Raw genomic sequence first — 23,057 nt, forward strand, 5'->3', positions numbered from 1 at the left:
GACCTGATTTCCTAATTTACAGAGCCACGTTTATTCTTAGCATAACTCCACTGCCAGCAACAAGAAAAACCTGCAAATATCCCTGCTACACAAAGCAATGCTGGACATCTAACACCATTCAAGACTATGTCATGCAACCACTGTTAGAAAAATCTGCATGGGATGGCCATGAATTCTATCACACTGCTACTTAACAGTCATTGCTTGGAGTTGCCTTTAAGCAATATAAAATGTCTTCCCCAGGGATAAATTTGCTGATTCAGTAATACTAACTGCTCCCAGGGGAGAGCAGGGGTGAAATAAACCAAAAACACCACTCACTCTCCTGCATGGCAACGCAGAGCAAAACTATTAAATTATCAGGCCAGTAGAATATCAAAATTGCCATGAATCAGCAGCTGTGTTTCTGTGTTAAAAATGCCATCCCAACTGTTCCAGCACCAAGAGCTCTGGCATGTGCTGAATTCTTTTTTTTTTTTTCTTCCCTTCCTGAACTCTACTGCTTTCTCAAAGATTAGCCCAAATATTTGGCTTTAACACTCCAATGCTGAACTCTCTCCTTTGGGGTTTTGCTGGTATATATAATTTCAGAGAAACACCCCTCCCTAATGTAATGTTAGCGGTTAATACCCAAGCTCCACCCTAGGGTCAATGTGTTCTGACTTTCAAACACATTTCTGAAGCGTCTTTTCAGGAGAAGAGGGGTAAGGAAAGAATTTACACCACAACATATCAGCAACCCAGCTCATTAGGCAAAAAACAAAGTGTTCCGTGCAACAACCCCACAGAAAAAATGTTTGCAGGGCATGTTTCTAAAATAGAAGCAATTCACTAACAGATGATGAAAGGACAGATTTAATCAACAGCAAACTTATTTCATTCAGCTGCACAAGGAGGAAAGCCCCAGAACAGCATGCGAGCTTTATGAACACATTTCTTCTCCTTCCCCAGACAATGCCTCTTCCTTTGAGTTTGTGCTGGATACACTGCAGAACGGAAAGGACAGATGGTGGCTGTCTTCCTGGTGTCACTTGTTTTTCTGGAACACAGGAGGACCACATGTACACGGTGGTCTTTTCCACTGAAATTACACAGCTTTTTTCTGCAGCAAGCTTATTTTTCCTCAAGTCAGCCACATACAATCACGATGCCTGTCTGACTCATGTAGAAGATACCCTCTTAAATACTTTAGGGCAGTTGGGGTTCTTTTAAACGTTTGTTATCCCTTGTTCTCCCTCCTTTAGAAATGCCTCTGTAGCTGGTAGCAGGCACAAATTAAGGCAGGATCTTTGGGAACTGGGTCCAGCAATCAGAATGACCTCAATGCAGCACTGAATCATCAAGAAATGGTGAAACTGCTGGAAAAAGGAACTGAATGGACAAGTTACCCCACAAAAATGGGGTTTGATTTGGGGGGGGGGGGGAGGATCAGTAACTTCAATCTGTAGCACAATAAAAGCAATTTTCTTTAAGATATTCTTTCAATAGCACCTCAAACCCATCAGGTTGAAAATTATATAAAGAGGGAATGGGGGATAAATGTTGGAGAAATTGTGATTAATGAGGAGATTTTATGTATATAGGATGATGTCCAGTCATTGAAGAGTACAGTACCGGGATGTAATTTTAACCAAATATCACAAATTATTGGATATTTGTTACCAAATGATCCTTAGGTAAAACCTCCTGGGGCTTCCTAGAGGAAATGGTCAGACAAGGAGGGAAAAAAAAAGGTTTCTCTCATCTGCTAGTAGCTGCTCAGATACTGATAGCCTCTGTTTAACCACAGAGAAATGGTTAATACCCAGCAAACTAGATAAAGGACAAATAGGTACTTATATGTTTGGTTATCATTTATTTAATACTCCAGATACATTCACCTGCAAAAACCCAGATCATCTGTCAATTATTTTTTTGGAACATCAACATTTGATAGACACGGTCTGTTAAATGTGTAATCAGAGAATTCACTAATTTTAATAAAATCACTAGAAATGACACGTCCTGGGTAGTGTGAAGATGCTACTGTGTAATATGGTAACACCCTGTTAGAGAGATCCAATAATTACATTACTGTATAATGTTTCTCTAAACAAAAGCTCACTGTGGTAATAATTGCATTGTCTCTGATACCTACATGGCTAGGATTTGTAAACCTGTTAAAACTTCCTAAATAAAGACAGTTTAAAACAACAAAATGAAAGAAATGGGAAACTATCAAGGCAGAACGGGGCTCCACATGGGAAATGTAAAGGTGTTAGGATGAAAGGGTCAAGAAGAAAACGTCTGCACGGTGAGAGAAAAGCAATGATTCTGGTATTCGGATGAAAATCTGTGATAAGACTTTCTAAAGTTGGGGGGGGTCCTCATTTAAATACTTACTCACCTATGATGGGGTGTCTATCCCATAAAGTCTGCCTGGGCAAAAAGGGATATTACCCCATGACAGGCTGCAGGTGGACGAGAGTTGGGGCTGATAAGGCCCAACACCTGATGAACCCAGCTGAGGGAGGAGCTGGGCTAGGCATAAAGGAAAGAAATTGGTGTTAAGAGAGGGCTGAAGGGAAGAACGCTACCGTCACTCCCTAAAGTGGAGGCGAGTTGGCAATAGGTCAGGAGGAGTTTATGGGGAGGGGGGAGCCCTGAGATCCTGCCTTGGAATACAGATTCTGGCAAGAACCCGCCTAGAGGTGAAAGCCACAAGGAGCACAGGAAGCTCCAAGAGTAACCGAGAGGGGGGCCTGAAGATAGGGAAGAGCCCAGGGAAACAGCAACAAGTCTGGAGCTTGAGCAGATGGTGGTTGCTGGGCACAGGGTCCCTAGGCTGAGTCGTGGAAGGACCCAGGTTCCCCTACTGGCAGCTGGGCAAGTGGCACAGACTGGGTAGTGGATCAGAAGACTGCCAGAGTGTCCAGTGGGACTTTGATCCCAGAAGGGGAGGACTACAGTGACTTGGCCAGATGGAAGACCCTAAGTGATGAAAAGGGAGTAACCTGACTCCAGAGAGATACAGCGCGAGACTCCGGGCGGAGAAACCAAAGGAGGGGGAGTCAGATTGGTTGGGAGCTAATCCCCAGGTTGGCCAGAGCTTTGAGTCGTGAACTGTGTGACACCACCCCTGCCCAATAGCAGCCAGTACTTGACTTTACTGGGATGCCTCCAACCAAGTGAGGCCCAAGAGAAGGGCTGTCCCAATTGGGTCCCTAAGTGGATTCTCCCAAGGGCATTGCAATTTCAAAGTTAGTATTCATAAAAAAGGAAGACATTTGGAGTTTCTGAAAATGCTCCACTTCTTGGGATTCCCCCTGGACTCTTGGAGGAGTCTGGCTGTGAGTAGACATTGCACAGTATTATCAACTTTGACCACTATCCAGTTTTGGATTCCAACAAATTGAGTCATCTGAGTTTCATGTCCCAGAACAAAAAATTCTTTAACTGCATCGCTCAAAGGACGTTTGTGTTTAAATCAGCAAATCTCATCTCCATGTCCTGACTTTTTGCATTGAATCTCACCAAATCCCAAATTACAAACAACTACCAAGCTACCAAGAAAGGTTTTGGTACCCACACTCAGGTTTTAATGGCAAGATCACTGTCAGCACTGAAATACTTTGCCAGAACAGCAGTTACCTATCAGCCACCATCTGACTTGCATTGCTGTATGTTCTACCAGTAGTACTTTTATCCAGCATTTTAAAACCATCCCCAACCCTACAGTTTTCTTCTCAACTACTCTTTACTTTAAAAAGAATTCAAAGGCTAGACCTGTGACAACAGGAGACACTCCAATTTCCACGTCTAGGACCAGATGAGCAGTACACATGACCTTCTGTGGTAGCATAAAAGAGCCACAGCAGTGAGACAGAGTCTGGGTCTACAAACTAGGATTCGTGCTATGGTACTAAATAGCGTAATGTAGGTGTTTCCACTCAGGCTGGAGCTCTGAAACCCACCCTCTCAAGCTGGCTTTTACAGCCAAGTTCCAGCCTGAGTGGGAAGGTCTGCCTTGCTATTTTTAGCACCATAGCACGAGCCTGAGTCCATAGACCTGGGCTCTGAGAATCACTGCTGTGGCTTCCCCTCCAGTGTACCTCAGAGTTACGAACACCTCGAGAATAGAGGTTGTTCATACCTCAAACGTTTGCAACTCTGAACAAAACGTTATGGTTGTTCTTTGAAAAGTTTACAACTGAACATTGACTTAATACACCTTTGAAACTTTACTATGCAGAAGAAAAATGCTGGGTTCAACCATCCTAATTTCAATGAAACAAGCACAGAAAGTTTCCTTACCTTGTCAAATCTTTTTTTAAAAACTTCCCCCGTTATTGTTTTAGCAGTTTACATTTAACAGTACAGTACTGTATTTGCTTCCCCCCGACCCTTCTTGTCTTTGCCACTGCCTGATTGCATACTTCTGGTTCCAAATGAGGTGTGGTTGACCGGTCAGTTCATAACTGAGGTTCTACTGTAGATGTACCCTAGCTGATGTACCATAACCTTTTGGCAGAGCTCAATTGTTACCCCAAGGCTAAGGAAAGGGCTGCCCTAATTTATAGCACTATAGGTTAGCAGAAGTCTGTGTGTCAGAGGTGGGGAAAAGGGAACAGAGGCGGATATAGAACCAGATTTTGCAGCCTGGTTCCACATCATTATGAATGCTAAAAAAATACAGGCAACACTAGCTGAAAGCTGAATATGATGTTGGCTGGCAATGGAAGCAGCTTACCCACACAGCTCTGCCAAAACATCTCATTTCAAAACCTCAGCCTCCCTGTTGCACCAGTCAGACTCTCCTAAACTGATACCGAGAAACATACCAAAGGCTGCATGTTGCGACGTGGACAACTACTTCCTGGTAAAGAGGAATGGGTTAGTGCAGGGGTAGGCAACCTATGGCACATGTGCCAAAGGCAGCACGCGAGCTGATTTTCAGTGGCACTCACACTGCCCAGGACCTGGCCACCGGTACAGGGGGCTCTGCATTTTAATTTAATTTTAAATGAAGCTTCTTAAACGTTTTAAAAACCTTATTTACTCTACATACAACAATAGTTTAGTTATATATTATAGACTTATAGAAAAAGATCTTCTAAAAACGTTAAAATGTATTACTGGAACATGAAACCTTAAATTAGAGTGAATAAATGAAGACTCGGCATGCCACTTCTGAAAGGTTGCCGACCCCTGGGTTAGCGGTACAGTGTCCATGTCATTGCAAATCTTCTCCTCCACCCTTTGTCAACCAAAGTGAAGATTTGGGGACATCACTGGAGTATGCTGGGATGGGAAATGCATTTATAATAAATATAATTACAGAAGAAAGGTATATTAAGCAGCTGTGAGAAAATGCCGTGGTGAGGAAGGGGATGTCTGTTTATGGCCTTTTGAATTATGAGTTATACTGCTTTTAATTTTTTATGCAGCAGCCAGAGAATTGGATAAGTGCTATATAAATATATGGTACACCCAAAATTAGGATCCCTATTCTCCTGGGTTCACTACTTGTAGCACACACAATGTGTGCTTTTAAATTAACGGAGTAAAACACAACTTAGGGTACTGAGAATTATCTAGCGTTTTCTGGGATGAAGGAAGTCAGACATCACTTACTGTCAAGGTTACCATGCTTTGCACTAGAGGAGTTAAATAACCTACACTTGCATTTAGAGATTACCTGCACATTTGCGATACTATTTTACAATGATACAATAAAAATGTATGAGAAAAATGTATTTGTGGGAGAGGTTTTGTTAAAAATAAGTGCATAAAAATCTTGTGCATGGAGACACCTCATTCCAGCTATCTCACACAGAAACAAAACAGTTACAACAGACTGTTTAGCCTTCAGGAAAAAAGGCTGCATCTCAGCTGCTTCAGAGTTTCATCTCTAGAGAGGGGGTCCTGTACAGAGCTTTGTCTGAAACCAAATGCTGAGTTAAATATTAATAGGCATATTCAGGAATTCAAATCCCCTTCCTCCCCAACCCACAGCAGACAAACCTTGCTGAAATCAGGATCTAGAAAATAAACCAAATATGAAAATCTACAATAAATCCTCAAGTAGGGGAAAAGGTGCAGTGCGTGGAAAAGTCTGATCTGTCACATTAGGCACTGCATCCCAGTTTGGAGAGAATGGGGCCAATTTGTGTTGGGTTTGTTTGCTGTAGAAATTAAAAGCTCACAACCACAGTACTGTAACATGTACACAACCAAAAACGTAACCCAAAACGTGATACTTTCCGTAATTCCTGTGGAACATTCTTTAGCAACAACAGATCAGACAGAGATACAGCCCAAGGATAAAGATGGAGTGAAAATAAAATTAATGGTACAGTATAGACTGGTGAACACACGCTGCCTCAAATCACTTAGATCGTAGACATGCATCAACCCTAGGGCTTAGTCTCTGCTGCAACAGCAGGAAGGCAGGCAGAAGTCAAACACTTATTTCCTTATGCATGAAAAGAACTCACGAAGGAAGTCTGATTTACCGTGTATAGCTCATTCAGGACCTTCATCAAGTCTTCCTGGAGCTGCAATCCGACTTCTTTACTCTACAAAGAAAGAGAGCCAGAGATCCATTAGGGAAAATGGGGATGGTTGGAGGATACGAACATGCCACACGCACTGCTAATAATCTAGACCCAATTAGGCACCATTTAACTGCTCAGTTCAGAGACAGTTATGGTCAAATTACACAAACAGCTTTAATACCATGAAATGTTATGCAAACAGCCAGGCAAATGACACGAAACAGAAAGGAGGGATGGTTTGGTTGAACACTTTTTTCCAATGGCTCTCTCAGCTAGCACAAAGAGAAGCCCCACTCGGAGAGACAAATAATGCCTGGCTGGGAAAGCTTATGCTATGTGGTGTCAATGAGCGCTTAGATGACTGCCAGAGGAGTGAACAGTAGCACGTGTACCCCCTAAGTCTCCATAAAGACTCACGTACAGTTACAGACCAAGCGTGTTAAATCCTTAACAAAACCCATCTCTATACACTGGGAAAGCAGCGGCCTATAGCTGTACCTGAAGATCAGAGTCCTGTATGGTAACCATTGCTCTCACACACACTTACTTCAGTGCCCTATTCTCGTCCTTGCTATCCGTAAAGTTCCATAGGTCACAGAGTGCAGCCTCTGTAGTTGGTGGCAATACTGAGAATGTCAATTATATACTAAATGGGGGAGCTCAAAGGGGATTCTGCAAGTATGACAGGCTGGTGAGACACAGCAAGGAGCTAATTTTAACTCGCTGGCTGACTCACTGAGACAAGGGGTACCTGCACCTGGACAGAAGGGGGAAGTGGCTCTCTGGAAAGGTTAAAAAAATTTAAAAAAAGGGGGGGGGGGGAGAGAAGATAGCTCAGTGGTTTGAGCATTGGCCTGCTAAACCTAGGGTTGTGAGTTCAATCCTTGTGGGGGCCACTTAGGGATCTGGGGCAAAATCAGTACTTGGTCCTGCTAGTGAAGGCCGGGGGCAGGACTCAATAACCTTTCAGGGTCCCTTCCAGTTCTATGAGATAGGTATATCTCCATATATTATATTATTATCTTGGGTGGGGGATGAGCATTCCTGGAGATGAACCCCAGTTGGGGAGAAGTGCTTATTTGTGTGTTTCAGTCTGCATGCCTTTTGTGAATAAAACTAGACCCAGGAAAGTGGTTATGTTTTGACCGGCCACAGCTCACAGGCACTGCATGTGGAAGAGTATACAAAACCCACTAGCTTAGACACTTATTTTTGAATGCAGTGGTAATGCCAAGATATAAAAAAGGAAACCCCACCCACTCTATTTATGAACTCTGCAGTTAACTCCCCCAATTTCCCCCTCAAATTACAAAGCCAGACATGGGATTTACTCCGGCAGACAACACCATCAGCTATTTTTAAACTGCAAGCACTACAATACAATTTTAATGTATCAGCACACATCACTCCCTAGCAAGGGGCACTTGGTACTCGTGAGCCACTCAGTTATAGCCCAGGCAATACAACTCTCAAAAAATAAATGGGAGCTGCACAGAGGCATGATTAGTTGTCAAGGTTGGTTAAGGTTCCAACTAGCCAGCAGCCAAGTGTCAATTTAAAAAAAAAATTTTTTTTTATTTCTTTATTTTAATTCCTTGGCAGGTGACATCAGGCAGGCATTCCTGGCTTGTGATTGGATGAAGCTGCCATATAAAAGTGCTGCACTGTCAAACTCTTGGCTGTAGCTAAACACTGGAATACAGGAACAGAGCATGAGCATCTCATCCCCCTGCCTTCCAATTGTCAACATTCACAACTCTCCTAAGTAAGATGGATCAAAGCTTATTCTTCACCCATTGCTACAGCAAAGGCAACAACCAAATGCTTGGTGTTTGGCTACTTGTTTTTTTCAAGATAGTGTTGCGATTATATCAGAATCAAGGGTAACAGGGCAGGCTACGTGGCTACCAAAAGTAGCCTGTGCTATTGCGATCATTATAGAGTGGCAAATGTCAAGTTTTCAAATGGTGGCTACATAAGATAGTAATTCTGCACATTAGTGTGGGAAGACCTGTACACTTCAAAACCTTGCATTCAGGCAGTCTGTAGCCTAGTCTCTGTATTTAATGCTGTCAAATGAACCACCTACTTATATCCACATCATTAAAAGAAGATACCTGTGCACATTAAGTCTTCTTGCATTAGATATTTGTACACATGCTAACACACTGCTTCTGCTCCCTTTGAGCTCAAGGAAGCTTTCCCTTCAACTTCCACACAAACAGGATCTGAGCCTAAAACAGGTGGTCAAGAAGTGGCAATTTATTGCAATCTGAAACGTTTAAATGAGAAACTGAGGCTTTTAGGTTTCAGAGTATGTATTCAGAGCTATATGCATCCGAAGAAGTGGGCTGTAGTCCACGAAAGCTTATGCTCTAATAAATTTGTTAGTCTCTAAGGTGCCACAAGTCCTCCTGTTCTTCTTTTTTTGAGGCTTTTAGATATACCAAAAAGCACATTCGACAAGTGTCTAGTCAGACTGCTTAAAATGTTCTGGATTCTCTGTGTGTTTATGCATGTACATCCCACCCATACACCATCCCTGCCTCATGCATCCACTGAAAATCGTATCTTCCTCTTCCCTCCGCTCACTGGTTCTCCGATAGCCTGAGCAACTTTTTCTATGGCAAGAGCATGAGAGAACAAGAGAAAGCTCTGTTATACAACTGGCTGTAATATTTGCACAAGCATACAATTTACATAACTCAGCCCACGGTACTTGAAAAAATGAAGCCAATAAAATTACAATTAAGCCCAGGCAGATGTTTCCTTTCTTGCTGCTGACGACTCCGAGAAGAAATGTCTCATCTATTATCCCTGTTTATTTGAACAGGCTGCTGAAGCGATTTTGACTTACTGCTTTAAGTCCAGTTCCCTATGGAGCACATGACTGTTTGATAACCAATGTGAAATTCTATGCTGTTTAAAATACAAGGGGCCTTCGGAATCTCAAAGTGATGCTGACACAGAGGCAGTTAATCATAGCCTTGTAACAGGCATCCAAGACCATCATGCTTTCCAAAAAGGTACTGGAACTGTGACTTTCTAATCCCGTGTGCCCTTATAATGCTGTCCTTTAAAAGGAAAAGAAAAAGTAGTTAACTGTCATTAGTCCCCACAGATCACGATTTCAAGGGGGAAATTTCTTCCAATGAAAACCTAACCAGAGGACAAGAGGACAATTTCCCATATGAAACCTAGTAACACCCCTCTGATAAAGCAATTAATTCCCAGAAATCCTATGAACTGCATTCCAAACAAGGGGGAGGAGTAAAGGCAAACAACAAACAGAGCTGCCTTTGTACGTTATCAGACAAAATATCTCTTTTCTTTAAACTTCACGGAAAAGAATGAGTCATCATTCTAAACAGCTCAGGACACTGAAGGGAAGAAAATAATTTGCTGTGGGCAAAGTCTTTTTATTTTAATTTTTAACATCATCATTCTAGTTGTTGCCTGAAAGAGGCCTAGATTCAGAGCTTAACAGTAGCTCTGGTACTTATAACCCAGCCAAATCAAAAATATTTTGCAGCAGGATTTTAACCTGCAACGGATCATCAGTAGTAGTTGTCCCTTTAGGTCATGCATCCTTTCAGGCTGCTGCGGTGGTCTCCTGGGGGGCCAGCGTTCTTGCAGAGCGGTGCTCCTCTAACATATATATCAGTATTAAAAGCAGCAGCCATCTCTGAAATGCAGTTTTAGCACTCCCAGCCTAATCCTTAACACTTTAATTCTTCCATCTGTAATGTAATAGCTGTGATCATTCAGAGACACAGGAGGGGAGCTAAGGCACACTGAACCCTTTCATTTCCAAGGGTTTTAAAATGAAACACATCCAGATTATATTTTGTGGAGGCGGGAGTAAATGGAGTAAGAGGGCAATGCCTGTATTTCCCCACCACCACCACCCCTCTCTCATTCAAAGGCCAGCCATGCCCACAGTACATGCAACTAATAATTAAAATAAAAGCAGAATCAATTAACAGGTGATTCAATCTATTTCAAACATGTGGCAAGAGGTAATTTCATCCAGATTTTCCCCCCCATTCACTAGGTTTTAAAGCAGCAGCATTAATGTCTCTACAGATAAGATTGTACCAGCCTTTTTAATATAGAATCCAATTTTCTAGGGGTTTAATATTTCAGCTGCAATTCGGCATACAAAAGTTGGAAGCCTAGGAGCAATTTTCACATTTCACCCTTCCCCCCCTCCCCAAGTTAAAGGAGCAATCTGTTTGGCCATATTTAAGTTAGGGGACAGGGAGGAAAGACACTCATGGCTTTACTTGCATTTTTACACAAAGGCCTTGCTTCCGGGAGGACTTTAAATCATTTTTAAAACATCACTTTAGACTAAGTTCTCCTGAGCAGGAACCTCATTTATAACTGCTTCTACACAGCGCTAATAATATATCTTTTATAGGACATTAAAATACAGAGGGCTTTTTCCTATGAAAATGCTAAACAAATTAAGTTATGGAGGTTTGGAAATGCGTCACTCTACATTTGTTAAGGAGAATTAAGACCGTTCTCTCCCACCCCATCACCTTTAAAATAGGGTACTAAAATGTTAGGAGCTATAAACAAAAACACACCGAGCACTGACCTCACACTTCCTTGCTTGTGAATGTTCTGACATGAACTGGACCTCTTCCCCCACATCCAGGTCCTCCACTCAATAAGTCTCCTACCTAGTTGCTACACTCAGTCTTGGGGATCAGAAGCAGGGGTTTTAGATTTACTAATTCCCTTATTCCTCACCTTGAATGTAGAAGCTCTGATAGCTTCATGAGTGGACTTCTCATGTTCCTTGCATGGGAGCTATTCGATTCAAGCTGTAACAGGTGTGGGTCTGTGGAACTCCGTTATTGGTCTGACTGACCTTACATGCTCCACAAGATTCAACAAAAAAGTTTCATATCCACAGGGATAAAGCAGCTCACACAAGTTCAACATTTTTATACTTAAAAACTCCAAAGTTTACCCATACTACCTTATTTTTAATCCCCCCCCCCTTCAAAAAAAGATATACACTTGCCTGGACCTCGATTTCCTGGCCAAAACATACAGCCCAAATTATTAGGATCGATACTGATTTATAGGGGAAGAGGGAGGAGAATATGTAATCTAACTGTAAATCATTCTGCTGTATCTCCTATTTTAATACTGCAATGAAATTGGGCAAATACTTGGTCACTTAGATCACACACAGATTATGTGCCAAGTTTAGGGAAGTTTTAGGTATTAAAAAATGACAAAGTACTTGGACACAGTCTTTCGCTATAGATACTATAGTGATTAATACCATATGAAAATCCTAGAGGGAGACTTTCTGAAAAAGAAGCAGGTTTAGGAGGCCATCTACTGCATCAAACCTCTCCTGTTGCTTAAACCTAACTATTATTATTATTATTTTGTTCCATTCCTTCATTTTGACATATGTAAACTTTTAAATGTTCTCACTATGACCCCTGTGACCTAATCCGTGTCTTGGCATATAATGTACTTACGTGAAAATAATTTACATTATTCACTTGTGACCCTAATAAAAATATTCTTAAACCAAAATAAGCAGAGCCATCTGAAACCTGAGTTCAGATGGTTTGAATTTTCATGTGTTCCAGTCTCACCGCCCCAACCCCATCCCTGGGTGGCCAGATGGACTACTAAGAAAATAAACTAAGTAGAGCCATGACAAAAGACAAGTATTCTGCTTTTTGAGTGCTAGACTTGTAACTGAAAGAAGGGGAAAAAAGAAGGATCAATGATTTGCAGTCCCCAAGGCATTGTGCAATAATATTACCCACATTCCTTCAAATCACTAGGAGCCAAGGAACGCTGGAGATGCTGCCATCTCTGCAGCTATATGCGCGTAAGGATTTTATGACGGCCTTCTTCTTAATCTTAAGGATGATTAATGAAACCAAATGGCTGGTTCTGTTTTAAGTGCCCCAAACACTGATCTTTTCACACCAAAAGAGCTTTTTTACCAGTGTGTTGGTTAAATTGCCTTAACTGGCCCAGCCATCTTCCTTTCACCCAATTCCTCTCCTATTGTTTATTTATTATTTATTGAAGAAAACTGCTCATTCATTGGACGAATTGTTGAAGCAGCAACTAATTAAGAAGAGGTAGAAGCCACCAAGGATATGTCTGGAGTACAGAGCGAGCCTCCCAGGTCACGCAGACAGACTTGCACTAGCAGGGTTCAAGCTAGCGTGCCAACGTTAGCAGTGTGGATCTTCCAGATCAGGCTAGAGCTCTGGCTCTCAAGCACAGGGGATCGGGGGGGCTTGAGAGCCCGAACTCCACCTGAGCGGGAACATCCTGGGGATGCAAGTTCAGGGTGAAGGAGAAGAGGGTAAATGAAACATAAGAGCAAACAAAATTCTAGCCCCACAAATGAACTTTGAAGGAAGAAACGGCACACTTACTAGATTGGAACAAGAAAAATCAGTGTTGTGAAAACAAGAATCATTTCAGGAGCTGTAGAATGTGGCAATCCTAATGTAATGCTACTCTCAGTACAATTTCCACTGCATAAGGCTGAGGGAATGGGAGTTGAAAGAGTTGACCTAGAAGCTGGCTGTACTAGTGAAGTGGAGAGAAAAAAAAAAATTGTATTGCAGGAAGTAGAGCAGTCACAGCAAGGCAAGGACAAAAGGAAATGCCTCAGGCAATGGCAAAAAATCGCTGAGTGAATGACTTAAAAAGATGAGGGACCTGAAGCAGAGAGAGAACATTACTGGCATTCTAGGGTCTAGCCACTGGGAGTGCTTCTAGATCAGAGACCACTGATTCAAACCTCACCACACAGATAGACTGATGACGCCAGCTGAGAAGCTTCGCTAATTCAAGGCACCTCCTGAACATGATGCAGGGATATGAATAAAAAGACCAGTGAGAGGAGTTCAGTCTTTCCAGTTGTTGGTATCTTCAGGCACCACCTCTAAGCAGATAGAAACCTGGTGATGAGATTTCCCCTCGCCCCTCTGCTTCTCTTCTCTCCCCCCCCCCACAAAAAAAAGGGGGGTGGGGAAGAAGAGAGCCAGGTGTTACAGAACGTGGTATTGGCAATTCAATAGCAGGTGCTCTTCCTTCCCAGTACTGAAGAAATGCTCCAGCATAATGTTAGTGAGTGCTGTACCATTGGAGGTGCCTTCTTCCAGAGGAGATTTAGTTCTGACCACTTGTGATTATTAAAAGATCCCATGGCACTTTTCAGAGGAGGCAGTTGTCCAACTTCCAACCTGGGTAATTAGAGGGAGAGTTTAGGGAGGCAGAATGCATTTCCAGTTGGCTAGCTTTTCACTTCCTATGTGCTATTAAACAGCTGCCATTTGCCTTCCCAGAGCTGGCTCCCTCTCAGTGGTGGGTGAATTGATAGTTAATTTTATAGTGTCTTGGGAGCCTTTGGGATGAGAGGCTGCGTATGCATGTACAGTACTTCTATATGGTGCAAAGTGTAGGGAATATACCTGTGCGCAGATTTAAGCATAGAGCTCATTGTGGAGAGAATGTATCTGTGATGCTGAATATTAGCAGAGTGGGCAGAAACAAATCTCTTGTAACCAACAGAGGAAATGTTTACCTGAACAACAGTGAAGTCATGTCAGGAGACCAACAATAATGCACCTGAGCTGCATCTTGGTGGCCCAAAATAGACACAGTCAAGAATACAATTCACAGATCTGAAGGCCAGAAGAGACCATAAAATCATCTAGTCTGACCCTCCTGTCTAACACTAGGGATAGAATTTCTCCCAGTTACCCCAGTATTGAGCCCAAACAGGAAATAGGCATGCCTTCAGCCTTGGGTGTTTGAGTTCACAGGTTATGAGGTGATGCTGTTGCCATTTCTGATCAATGAACATTTACTTTCATGATGGGAAAAAAAAAAGCAAGACAGCTCTGAAGGAAGGACTTTAACATCAAATTAGCCAAGGAGAAAGCAATGCTTGCAGTAGAAAGCAAAGCATAAGAGAATTTCTAATATGATATCCCGTTGTGCAGCAGCCTTATGATCATCAGAGCCATCATGCTGAAAATCCATACGTACACCTCAAAGAAAAGAGAAAGTCAGATGTGCAGGGGTCAAATATATTTATGACTAGAGTATATGAGATGGGGATGGGAGGGAAAGGTTTCAAGTTAAATCTGTGTTTGCAGTTTTAAAAGCCTGAAGTTGTAACCAAACTAAAATTTAATCAGAACTTAGAAATTCATTAGGTTATTTAGGCCCAACTATAATAATAGCTTCAACTACAGTGCATGCGTCACCCTCTAATTAGCTTAGTGACATTTCAGGTAGATGGTGTTTTTTCAACATTCAAGAAATAATGAGTTCTGTCTTCTTGACCTGGGAGGTCACTAGTTCAGTGAATTGCATTTACGTTCTTCCTGGAAAAGGGCATTATATGAAAAGTACACTGAACTCTCGGGGGCTGGGGAAGAGGGAAGAAGGGGTGCCAAGCACAATGGGTTCAGCTGTATTGCTGCAAAGATATGCATTGCTGAGAGGATGTGAAGGAAAAAGGGACTGGGCACAAAAAAGCCACCCCCACACTCTTTGTATTAGGGAAATGATGACCAGCACCCACCAGAAAAAAAATTCAGCAAAATTAGAAGAGCGACTCTCGTCAGCATTCTTGACTCGCAACATTGGCATTTTCCTTTCAAGCTGCCCATCTCAAACATCCTTTTCATCCCAGGACAAGTCAGTCAAGAGAGCTGTCACAAGTGCGCACTCACACACACGTGCATACACACAACCTTTTGTTACAAGGGGCTTTGTCTGAACCATGGGCAGACCTGTAGGTCGCTGCCACACTTAACTGGAACATTAATTCTCAGAATGCTGCACCAGTTTCAACGCTCTCTTTGTTCCATCTCCCAGCCCCCATCTAATTTAATCCAGACATTTTGGGGATCTATGGCATGCTTACTTGGCTGTTCTGTATTCCACTGAACATTACAACCTGACCGTCAAAATATTTTGGGTGGTGGTAAATAAGAGTTGAAGAATGCTGTCAACAGGTCACGGGCAATAAACAAAAATTCACAGAATCAGTGATCTGTGTGAGACTTTTGCTGCTGCAGCTCCATGATTTCCCCCGCCACTGTGATGGCTAGGAGCTGTGGGGTTCCCACTTCGTCCGCGGCAGCTAGAAGTTGCAGGGTGACCAAATTTCCCCAAAGAGAAAACGGGGCATCCCCCAGCTGCTCGCCCAAGGTGTCCCCCTCCCCCTTCCACCGTGGGAGGTCGCCCATCACTAGAACCCTGAGGAGGGCCCCTCAGGAGTCGGTCACCTGTCGCTGGAAACTTGCAGGGGGCCCCCGTCGCTGGAACTCTGCCCGGGCCCCACTCACTGCCAGCTCCAGAGTCCCGCAGCCCCAGGTGCTGAAGCAAAGAATGTCATGGAGGTCTCTAGAAGTCACGGATTCCGTGGCATCCATGACCTCCGTGACATAAATGTAGCCTTAGTTATTAAAGCTCTAGAAGTCTAATAGCAATGTTTTTTTATTCTTGGACTCTCAAGACCTTGTCTAGACTAAGATGTGAAGGTGGGATGTTAGCTAACACTATTTAAAAAGTCTAATGCAGACAAAACACGCTGGGTAAAATTTTTCAGAAGTGCCTAGGTGACTTAGGCACTTTTGAAAGCTTTACTCACTGCCTGTAACACATTATACTGGTCAAGTTAGAGCCTAGGCTATTTTGTCACTTGTCGTTTAGGGGTCTGTTTCTGACAGGTCAATTCTTAGGAAATGCTGCATGCATGTGATCTAGAGACTATGCCTGTGCATGTTTTATATAACTCCATTCTTCACCGTTTTTATGTATGGTCTGTTTACTTATTGTCACATGTGCCTGTAAAACAAGATCTTCTAAGGTTTTTTCCTGCTATTGCATTAGTATTCTCCCTGGTTTAGAGACAAAAGAAAATCTAGGACATCAAGCTACACCTCCCTCTACCCGGATATAACGCTGTCCTCCGGAGCCAAAGAAATCTTACCATGTTATAGGTGAAACCGCGTTATATCGAACTTGCTTTGATCTGCCGGAGTGCGCAGCCCTGTCCCCCCGGAGCACTGCTTTACTGTGTTGTATTCGAATTCGTGTTATATCAGGTCACGTTATATGGGGGTAGAGGTGTACTTGATAAAATATATGCCCCACATGATGGGGATAACCAAACTAATGGTATACAACTTCACAATGGTCCAGTATAATTGCATCACTCATGCAATAGTTCATTCTTTACCTACATAGGGTCCTTTACCTACGTAGGGGTCTCCCAACCTGCTGCACTAGTAATTGATACATTCTTCATTTGACTGTTATGTTAGCAAGGAGGTATTTATCCTACTTGGCGAAAACACTGGGCTGTGAAAAAGCCATTTACAACCGTAATAGGTTGCAGCAATGCCATATCATAACATTGCCACTTACGCTCTTTGGATCATAAATTTGGTTTCCAAATAGCTCCTATTTGCTCCTTTTTTGCTGTCTTCAGCAGCGGGCTATCAAGTCTCAGGCTTCGGATTCCCAGCCCCCAATAAATCAAACAATTTCATGGCTGAGAGCACTTGCTCTTATTGTGAAGCCAGTTACACAGAGTCACCTATCAAGTGAGTGAGATGCGAAAAAGGTTTCAGACGGTGGCAAGCCCCACCAGCAGCCTGTGAAGTCCTGTGAAATATTGGAAATAATGTCCTGTAATCCTGCTTATGCAATCTCCTTGCAGCATATGATAGCTCTGGCCTACCTACTCTCCTCGATGTCCTTTCTCAAACTGCTATGAGAAATCTCTCTTGACGTGGCTGACTAGAGGCATCACAGCTGGATGACTGAGCTGGAGCTAAGAGATGCTGTCAGCCAGTCTCTAGCTGACCTGAATCCAAGCGGATGTTCAAAAGGCTAGATAAAGAGAGGCATATTGCTATAATAAGGGACAACACAGGCTTCACATATGAATACAGGGAAAGAGAAAAAATGTCACAGTAATAGACTCATTTTGCACACTGAAAAGGGCCGACTGCAGCACATTCACTGCCCATGCCACAGACAGGAATGGCATTTGCAGCCTGAAACAGAGCTAACAGAAATATTTTAACTATAGCCTTGAGCTCTGCAGTGCTTCACTCGGGGCAATGGACTCTGACCACGGCGTTATATTTTACTTGGTATGGAGCATGAACAGCATGTCAGTGATCACGGTTTAGAAAAACCATTTTCATCTTTTGCCCAGGAGTGGAGATGTACTGCTAACTTTGATAATGCCAACACATACAAATAATTTCCTTCAGTGCCTCTCCTTCAATGCAGTTTCTTCTAAGAAAAATAACTGGGGTAGGAAACTTGCGGGGGGGGGGAGGAGGAGCTGGGGGGGGGACAGGGGAAGGCGATATTTAACTCCACTAATGAGAGATAAATGACTGTTCAGAATTGATGTCATTTCATAACAGAACTATGCCCTTGGAAATATGGGGACAGGGTTAAACAATTCAATAATCACACACTGCTTCATCAGAAATTACTCTCATGGGTATGAACTATTACTATTAGGACAGTAAGATTTTTCCTCTACAGTTTTTGTTCTCTCTCATTTGACAAACATGGATATTACACCACAAGTGTATTTATGGTAACAGAAAGCAATATGATTTATTTTCCTGCCTGTTCCACTCAACAGCATCATTAGTAACAGAAGTAACATGAAAGAGTATAAGGATACATCTTCACTACCCGCCGGATCGGCGGGTAGTAATCGATCTATCGGGGATCGATTTATCGAGTCTCATCTAGACATGATAAATCGATCTCCGAACGCGCTCCCCGTCTACTCCGGAACTGCACCAGAGCGAGAGGCAGAAGCAGAGTCAACGGGGGAGCCGCAGCCGTCGATCCCGCGCCATGAGGATGCGAGGTAAATCAATCTAAGATACGTCGACTTCAGCTACGCTATTCTCGTAGCTAAAGTTGTGTATCTTAGATCGATCCCTCCCCCAGTGTAGACCAGCCCTAAGGCAGAAGGTGATTCTGTGGCAAAATGTGGAAGTGTAGTAGTGTACATATAATGGATGTATTTCCCACCACACACACTTTAGTGACAGTTTCACTATATATAAAGTTGGATTGAAGGGTGTGAGACTTAGCTTCAGAAGGATCTGATGGCTTTGATATTAATCTTAATAAATATTTTTAAAATTTACTTGATTTCTTATTTATTTGTTTTCCAATGGCTACCATAAGATATTAGCAACAGCACAATTTTAATGTCTGTCAGGTCTTGGGAAAGTGCCCCTTTAAGAAAATGAATGGTGTAGTATTGCTTCATAGATTACCATAATTCTGACCAGTTGTCATTGTTGACTGTCATTTCACATCAAATACAATGCACCACATGGACAGAGCCCCTTTCGTGATCAAATCACTCAAGCACTACAGGGAAAGTGAGTCCAAGACTCACTTATCAGGCTGTGTTTTTCCACACACTAGTGTTTCATACACTTCTTCCTCTGGCCTCTTGAATATGGGCATGCAACTGGACTGAACGTCATTAGACAAGGAATCCCATATTCCTGAAACAAGATTTGCAGGAAGCTGGGACATCTAACAGTCTATAAATTGGGGCCGGATTGCTACTGATATCTTGGTATAAGCCCTGTTGAAAGAAATTTAAACCACACAAGGATGGGGATAGTTAAATCCTGTGTGCCTCTCCAATTGGCTTCCTGCATAATGGTGTGGGATGCAGCTGAAGCACCCATTGATAGGGCCATTGTCTGCTATGAAAAACTTTTCCAACAAGAATGGAAGTCAACTTAAAAGTAAAATCATAGCAGAAGTGTGGTCTCTCAAAAGCAATGCTGGATAAAGGAACAGACCAACACAAGAGTACAGAACACAAGTTCTGAAAATGTTCTCTCTAGAGAACGGTCCAGAGAATCCTTCAGGCAGAATTATCGCTAGGTGGTGTCAAACTAGAATAATGATACAAGAGACTACAGTTTAAATTATTTGTACTGCAGTACATAGGAACCCCCAGTCATTGTTCAGGATCTCATTGTGGAAGTGCTATACAAATAGAACAAGAAGATGGTACCCACCCCAAAGATCTTACAATCTACATGTAAGACCAGAGACAACAGGTGGAAGCAGGCAGGGAAGCATAAGAAACTAAGAGAATGTTGGTCAGAATGATAGGCAGTGGTCTCAGTACGCCAGTAGCCCAATTGTTATATTTTTTCTAGGCATCATGGCAAATGAATTAAGGAAATAATTGGAGGAGAATGATGTAGCTTTGCAGATGATTACGAGGAGCTTCTTCCAAGCGTGAGGGGCAGCACAGGAGAAAGCGCGTAAGTGCTTGTTTGAAAAGTTAAAACAAGAGGGCAATGAAGGACGGTATCATCAGCGGATCAGAGGTGGGAGTCGACATCTCGATCACATATGAGAGATGATAGTTACACCGGGGATAGGCTGTGAAGAACCTTGAAAGTGAAGACAGGTTGCTCGAGTGTGATGCAGTAGAAAGGCCTGCACTGATGTCGTCGTGTTTTGTGCTTTTACTGTAAAATACTGGTGTATTATTTTAAAAGGGTAATTTGGCCTCTACATGAGCATCAGGAAACAAGGTCATGGGAAGAGGCAGAGATTGTATCCTGCAAGCCTCCAGTGAAGGAAGAGGGTGCCGAAGCAGGCAGCTGACTAGATTAACTTTGCTTCCTCACTGAGATACATTCCCAACACTTCTTTAACATTTTGCTTCCAGCTCTGCTGATAACTTACCCGATCATCCACTTGAGTGTGAAGCAAGTTATGGCACCAAGAAACAGCTACACAAACAAACACTCAATAACTTGATGTTTTTGTTACAGAAAGCCAGTCAGCTGGATGTACTAGAGAAAAATGTCCAGGGACTGGATAAAAACGAAGATTTCTGTATTCTATAAAAAAGGGTTTTTTCCTTAAACACAAGAGATCAGTTTGCTTCGAGGGAAGACATCAAACAAGGAGCAGAGAACTAGGGATTACAGAGACCAAACGGAAAAGGCTTCTTCTCAAAAGTGCATGTATAAATAATATCAAGGGACCCCACTAGAGAGTCATCAATGGGGGGAGAATCTGATAACCATACCAGAAATATAAAGCTTACACCATGCAGAGAAATCAAGGGTCCATGTAAAAACCAAGGGTCAGCTAGGGGATAAAGAGAATGGGGCGGGGGAAGAGAACCAAATCAAATGGAAGAGAGCGTAAAAAATTTTTTTTTAAAAGGCCATGCTCAACAAGGCTAAGTATGGAGTAATCAAAGGAGTGCCTCCTACAAAGATAGAGAGAATCAAAAGGAGTCTGCACAAGAATGGAACCTAACATCAAAGCCATACATTCTCCCAAGACAGGCAGTGAGAAGATCAGAATGGAAATGCAGGCTTGCACTGAGACTCGTATCTGAGCCCTATGGTTTCTGAACACAGGGCTGCATCATTAATTATGGGAAGAATAGAAACAATTTAACTCGCTCCCTAGAGGCACCAATTTGTTGCTATTATGGCCAGATAGGATCTAGAATTTCCACTTGGTTTGGTTTATTCACAGAGAATGGTCAGCTATTCTCTTACAGATCCTGTTATTTTTCTTATAAAAACTGCATATACAGCTTTGAGACGGATGCTACCACCTTTACTCACGCAAGTAGTTCCAATAAAGTCAAGGGGTCAGATTCCTATTGAAGTCACTGGGACTAAATTATATGAATAATGGCTTCAGGGTATTTACAAAATAATTTTCCATCAACACAAAATAGTCTCTGGCTGCATTTTTCAGCTTGTGGTCTCCTCTGCTATAACATGAAACAAAGGGCTTATCCACACAGCCCCATAGTGTGGACTACAGTGTTTGAGTTGCAGAGCACTCTAATGTGCTGCGCTTCAACTGCCCTGTGTAGACCCTGCTAGTGCCAAATAAAAGATACCGAGTCCACCTTATCATAGGCTTGTTTAAAATGGGACTAAGTTAACACAAACTATAAATAAAAATAAATATAAATATAAATTAATGGAGATATCCTATTTCCTAGAACTGGAAGGGACCTTGAAAGGTCATCAAGTCCAGCCTCCCGACTTTACTAGCAGGACCAAGTACTGATTTTGCCCCAGATCCCTAGGTGGCCCCCTCAAGGATTGAACTCACAACCCTGGATTTAGCAGGCCAATGCTCAAACCACTGAGCTATCCCTTCCCCATCTGAGCTACCCCTTCCCCTAGGTACCTTTTAGTTCACACTAGCAGGGCCTACCCGGGGAAGTTACAGCACAACACTTCAATGCATGCCGCAACTCACACCCAGCAGTCCGCAGAGCAGGACCATGCAGAGACGCCTTAAGATAAAAAGGGCACTGAAGTAGTGTAATGTTCAGTGAATCTCTCCAAAATATATAGCAGAGGACCAAAATGCACCATGTGGACATAAAATTGTATGGTTAAACCACTCAATGCATTACACGTTTAAAAAGACAGACCCTCAGCTTTTCTAAGTTGACATCGCTCCATTGAAGTCAATGTTACACCAGCTGTGGATCTGGCCCTTAGTGATTTCCTTACTGCAGGAAATTAAGAGCCCCTGAAAAATCTGAATTTGCTGAGCTACTTTTGTTTTCATGTATGAAGTGTAGTTGTAGCTGTGTCGCTCCAAGGATATTAGAGACACAAAGTGGGTGAGGAAATATCTTATTGGATCAACTTTTTTAGGTGAGAGAAACTTTCATGCTACACAGAGCTCTCTCTCTCACACACACACACACACACACTTTGTTTTCCTGTCCATTTAAAAAAAAAAAAAATTCAGTCTCTCTTCTTTGTGTTTCCCTTCCCTCTCCATTTCATCAACCTGTCAGTTCAACACCGGAATCCCCAATGAGCCTTTTCCACCAGGCTTTCTTAAGTCTTCCTTGCTACTCTCCACCCAAGCTGGGACTTTCACAAACTTCCTACACCTGGCTATTAGCCCAGTCTTTCCCTTATTCTTTCTGTTCTTCACTCTCCCAGGTCACATGCCTTGTGGAGGAGAAGCCCAAGTATCACTGAGTAGTCTCCATCATCGGACTGGCTGGGCTGCAAGTGTGGAGGCTGAGTATGGAAACCTGGAGCACTTTCAAGCTAGCCGCCCAAAAGAGGCGGCACTGGAGCGACTTGTGCAGAGTATATCTGGCCAGCTCTTCCTCTACAAGTGCTTAGATTTTACAGCCTTTTCTCAAAACAAGAGAAATTTTGCTTCCTTTGGTTTTTAAATCTTTTGCTTCCCTTGCTTTTTGCTGGTTGCATCCAAGTGTCCAAGACCACCCTCACTGCACACAGATGCGACACCCTGGTACTCCATATTTAAACATTCTATGGGGAAACCTCAGTGCAACAGCAAACAGGACTGGCAGCAGTGAGAAACCACAGCAATACATTGAGTGTCTGACACCACTTGAATGTTGGCTTTGGCAGTAAATCTGACTCCCCTTATCAGCAG

At 42.7% G+C, this 23,057-nt stretch overlaps 1 protein-coding gene across 4 annotated transcripts in view; it reads right to left on the bottom strand.

Annotated features, from left to right (window-relative positions):
- SRGAP2 (SLIT-ROBO Rho GTPase activating protein 2) overlaps positions 1-23,057 on the bottom strand; it is a 203,406-nt gene that overhangs the window by 67,731 nt on the left and 112,618 nt on the right. For all 4 annotated transcript variants that reach the window (XM_034767147.1, XM_034767146.1, XM_034767148.1 and 1 more), the window contains one exon: positions 6,495-6,557. In XM_034767147.1, coding sequence (XP_034623038.1) covers positions 6,495-6,557 — 63 coding nt within the window. The remainder of the gene's footprint in view (positions 1-6,494; positions 6,558-23,057) is intronic.

Source organism: Trachemys scripta, chromosome 4 (genome assembly GCF_013100865.1).
Source record: "Trachemys scripta elegans isolate TJP31775 chromosome 4, CAS_Tse_1.0, whole genome shotgun sequence".
NCBI classification, from domain to species: Eukaryota; Metazoa; Chordata; order Testudines; family Emydidae; genus Trachemys; species Trachemys scripta.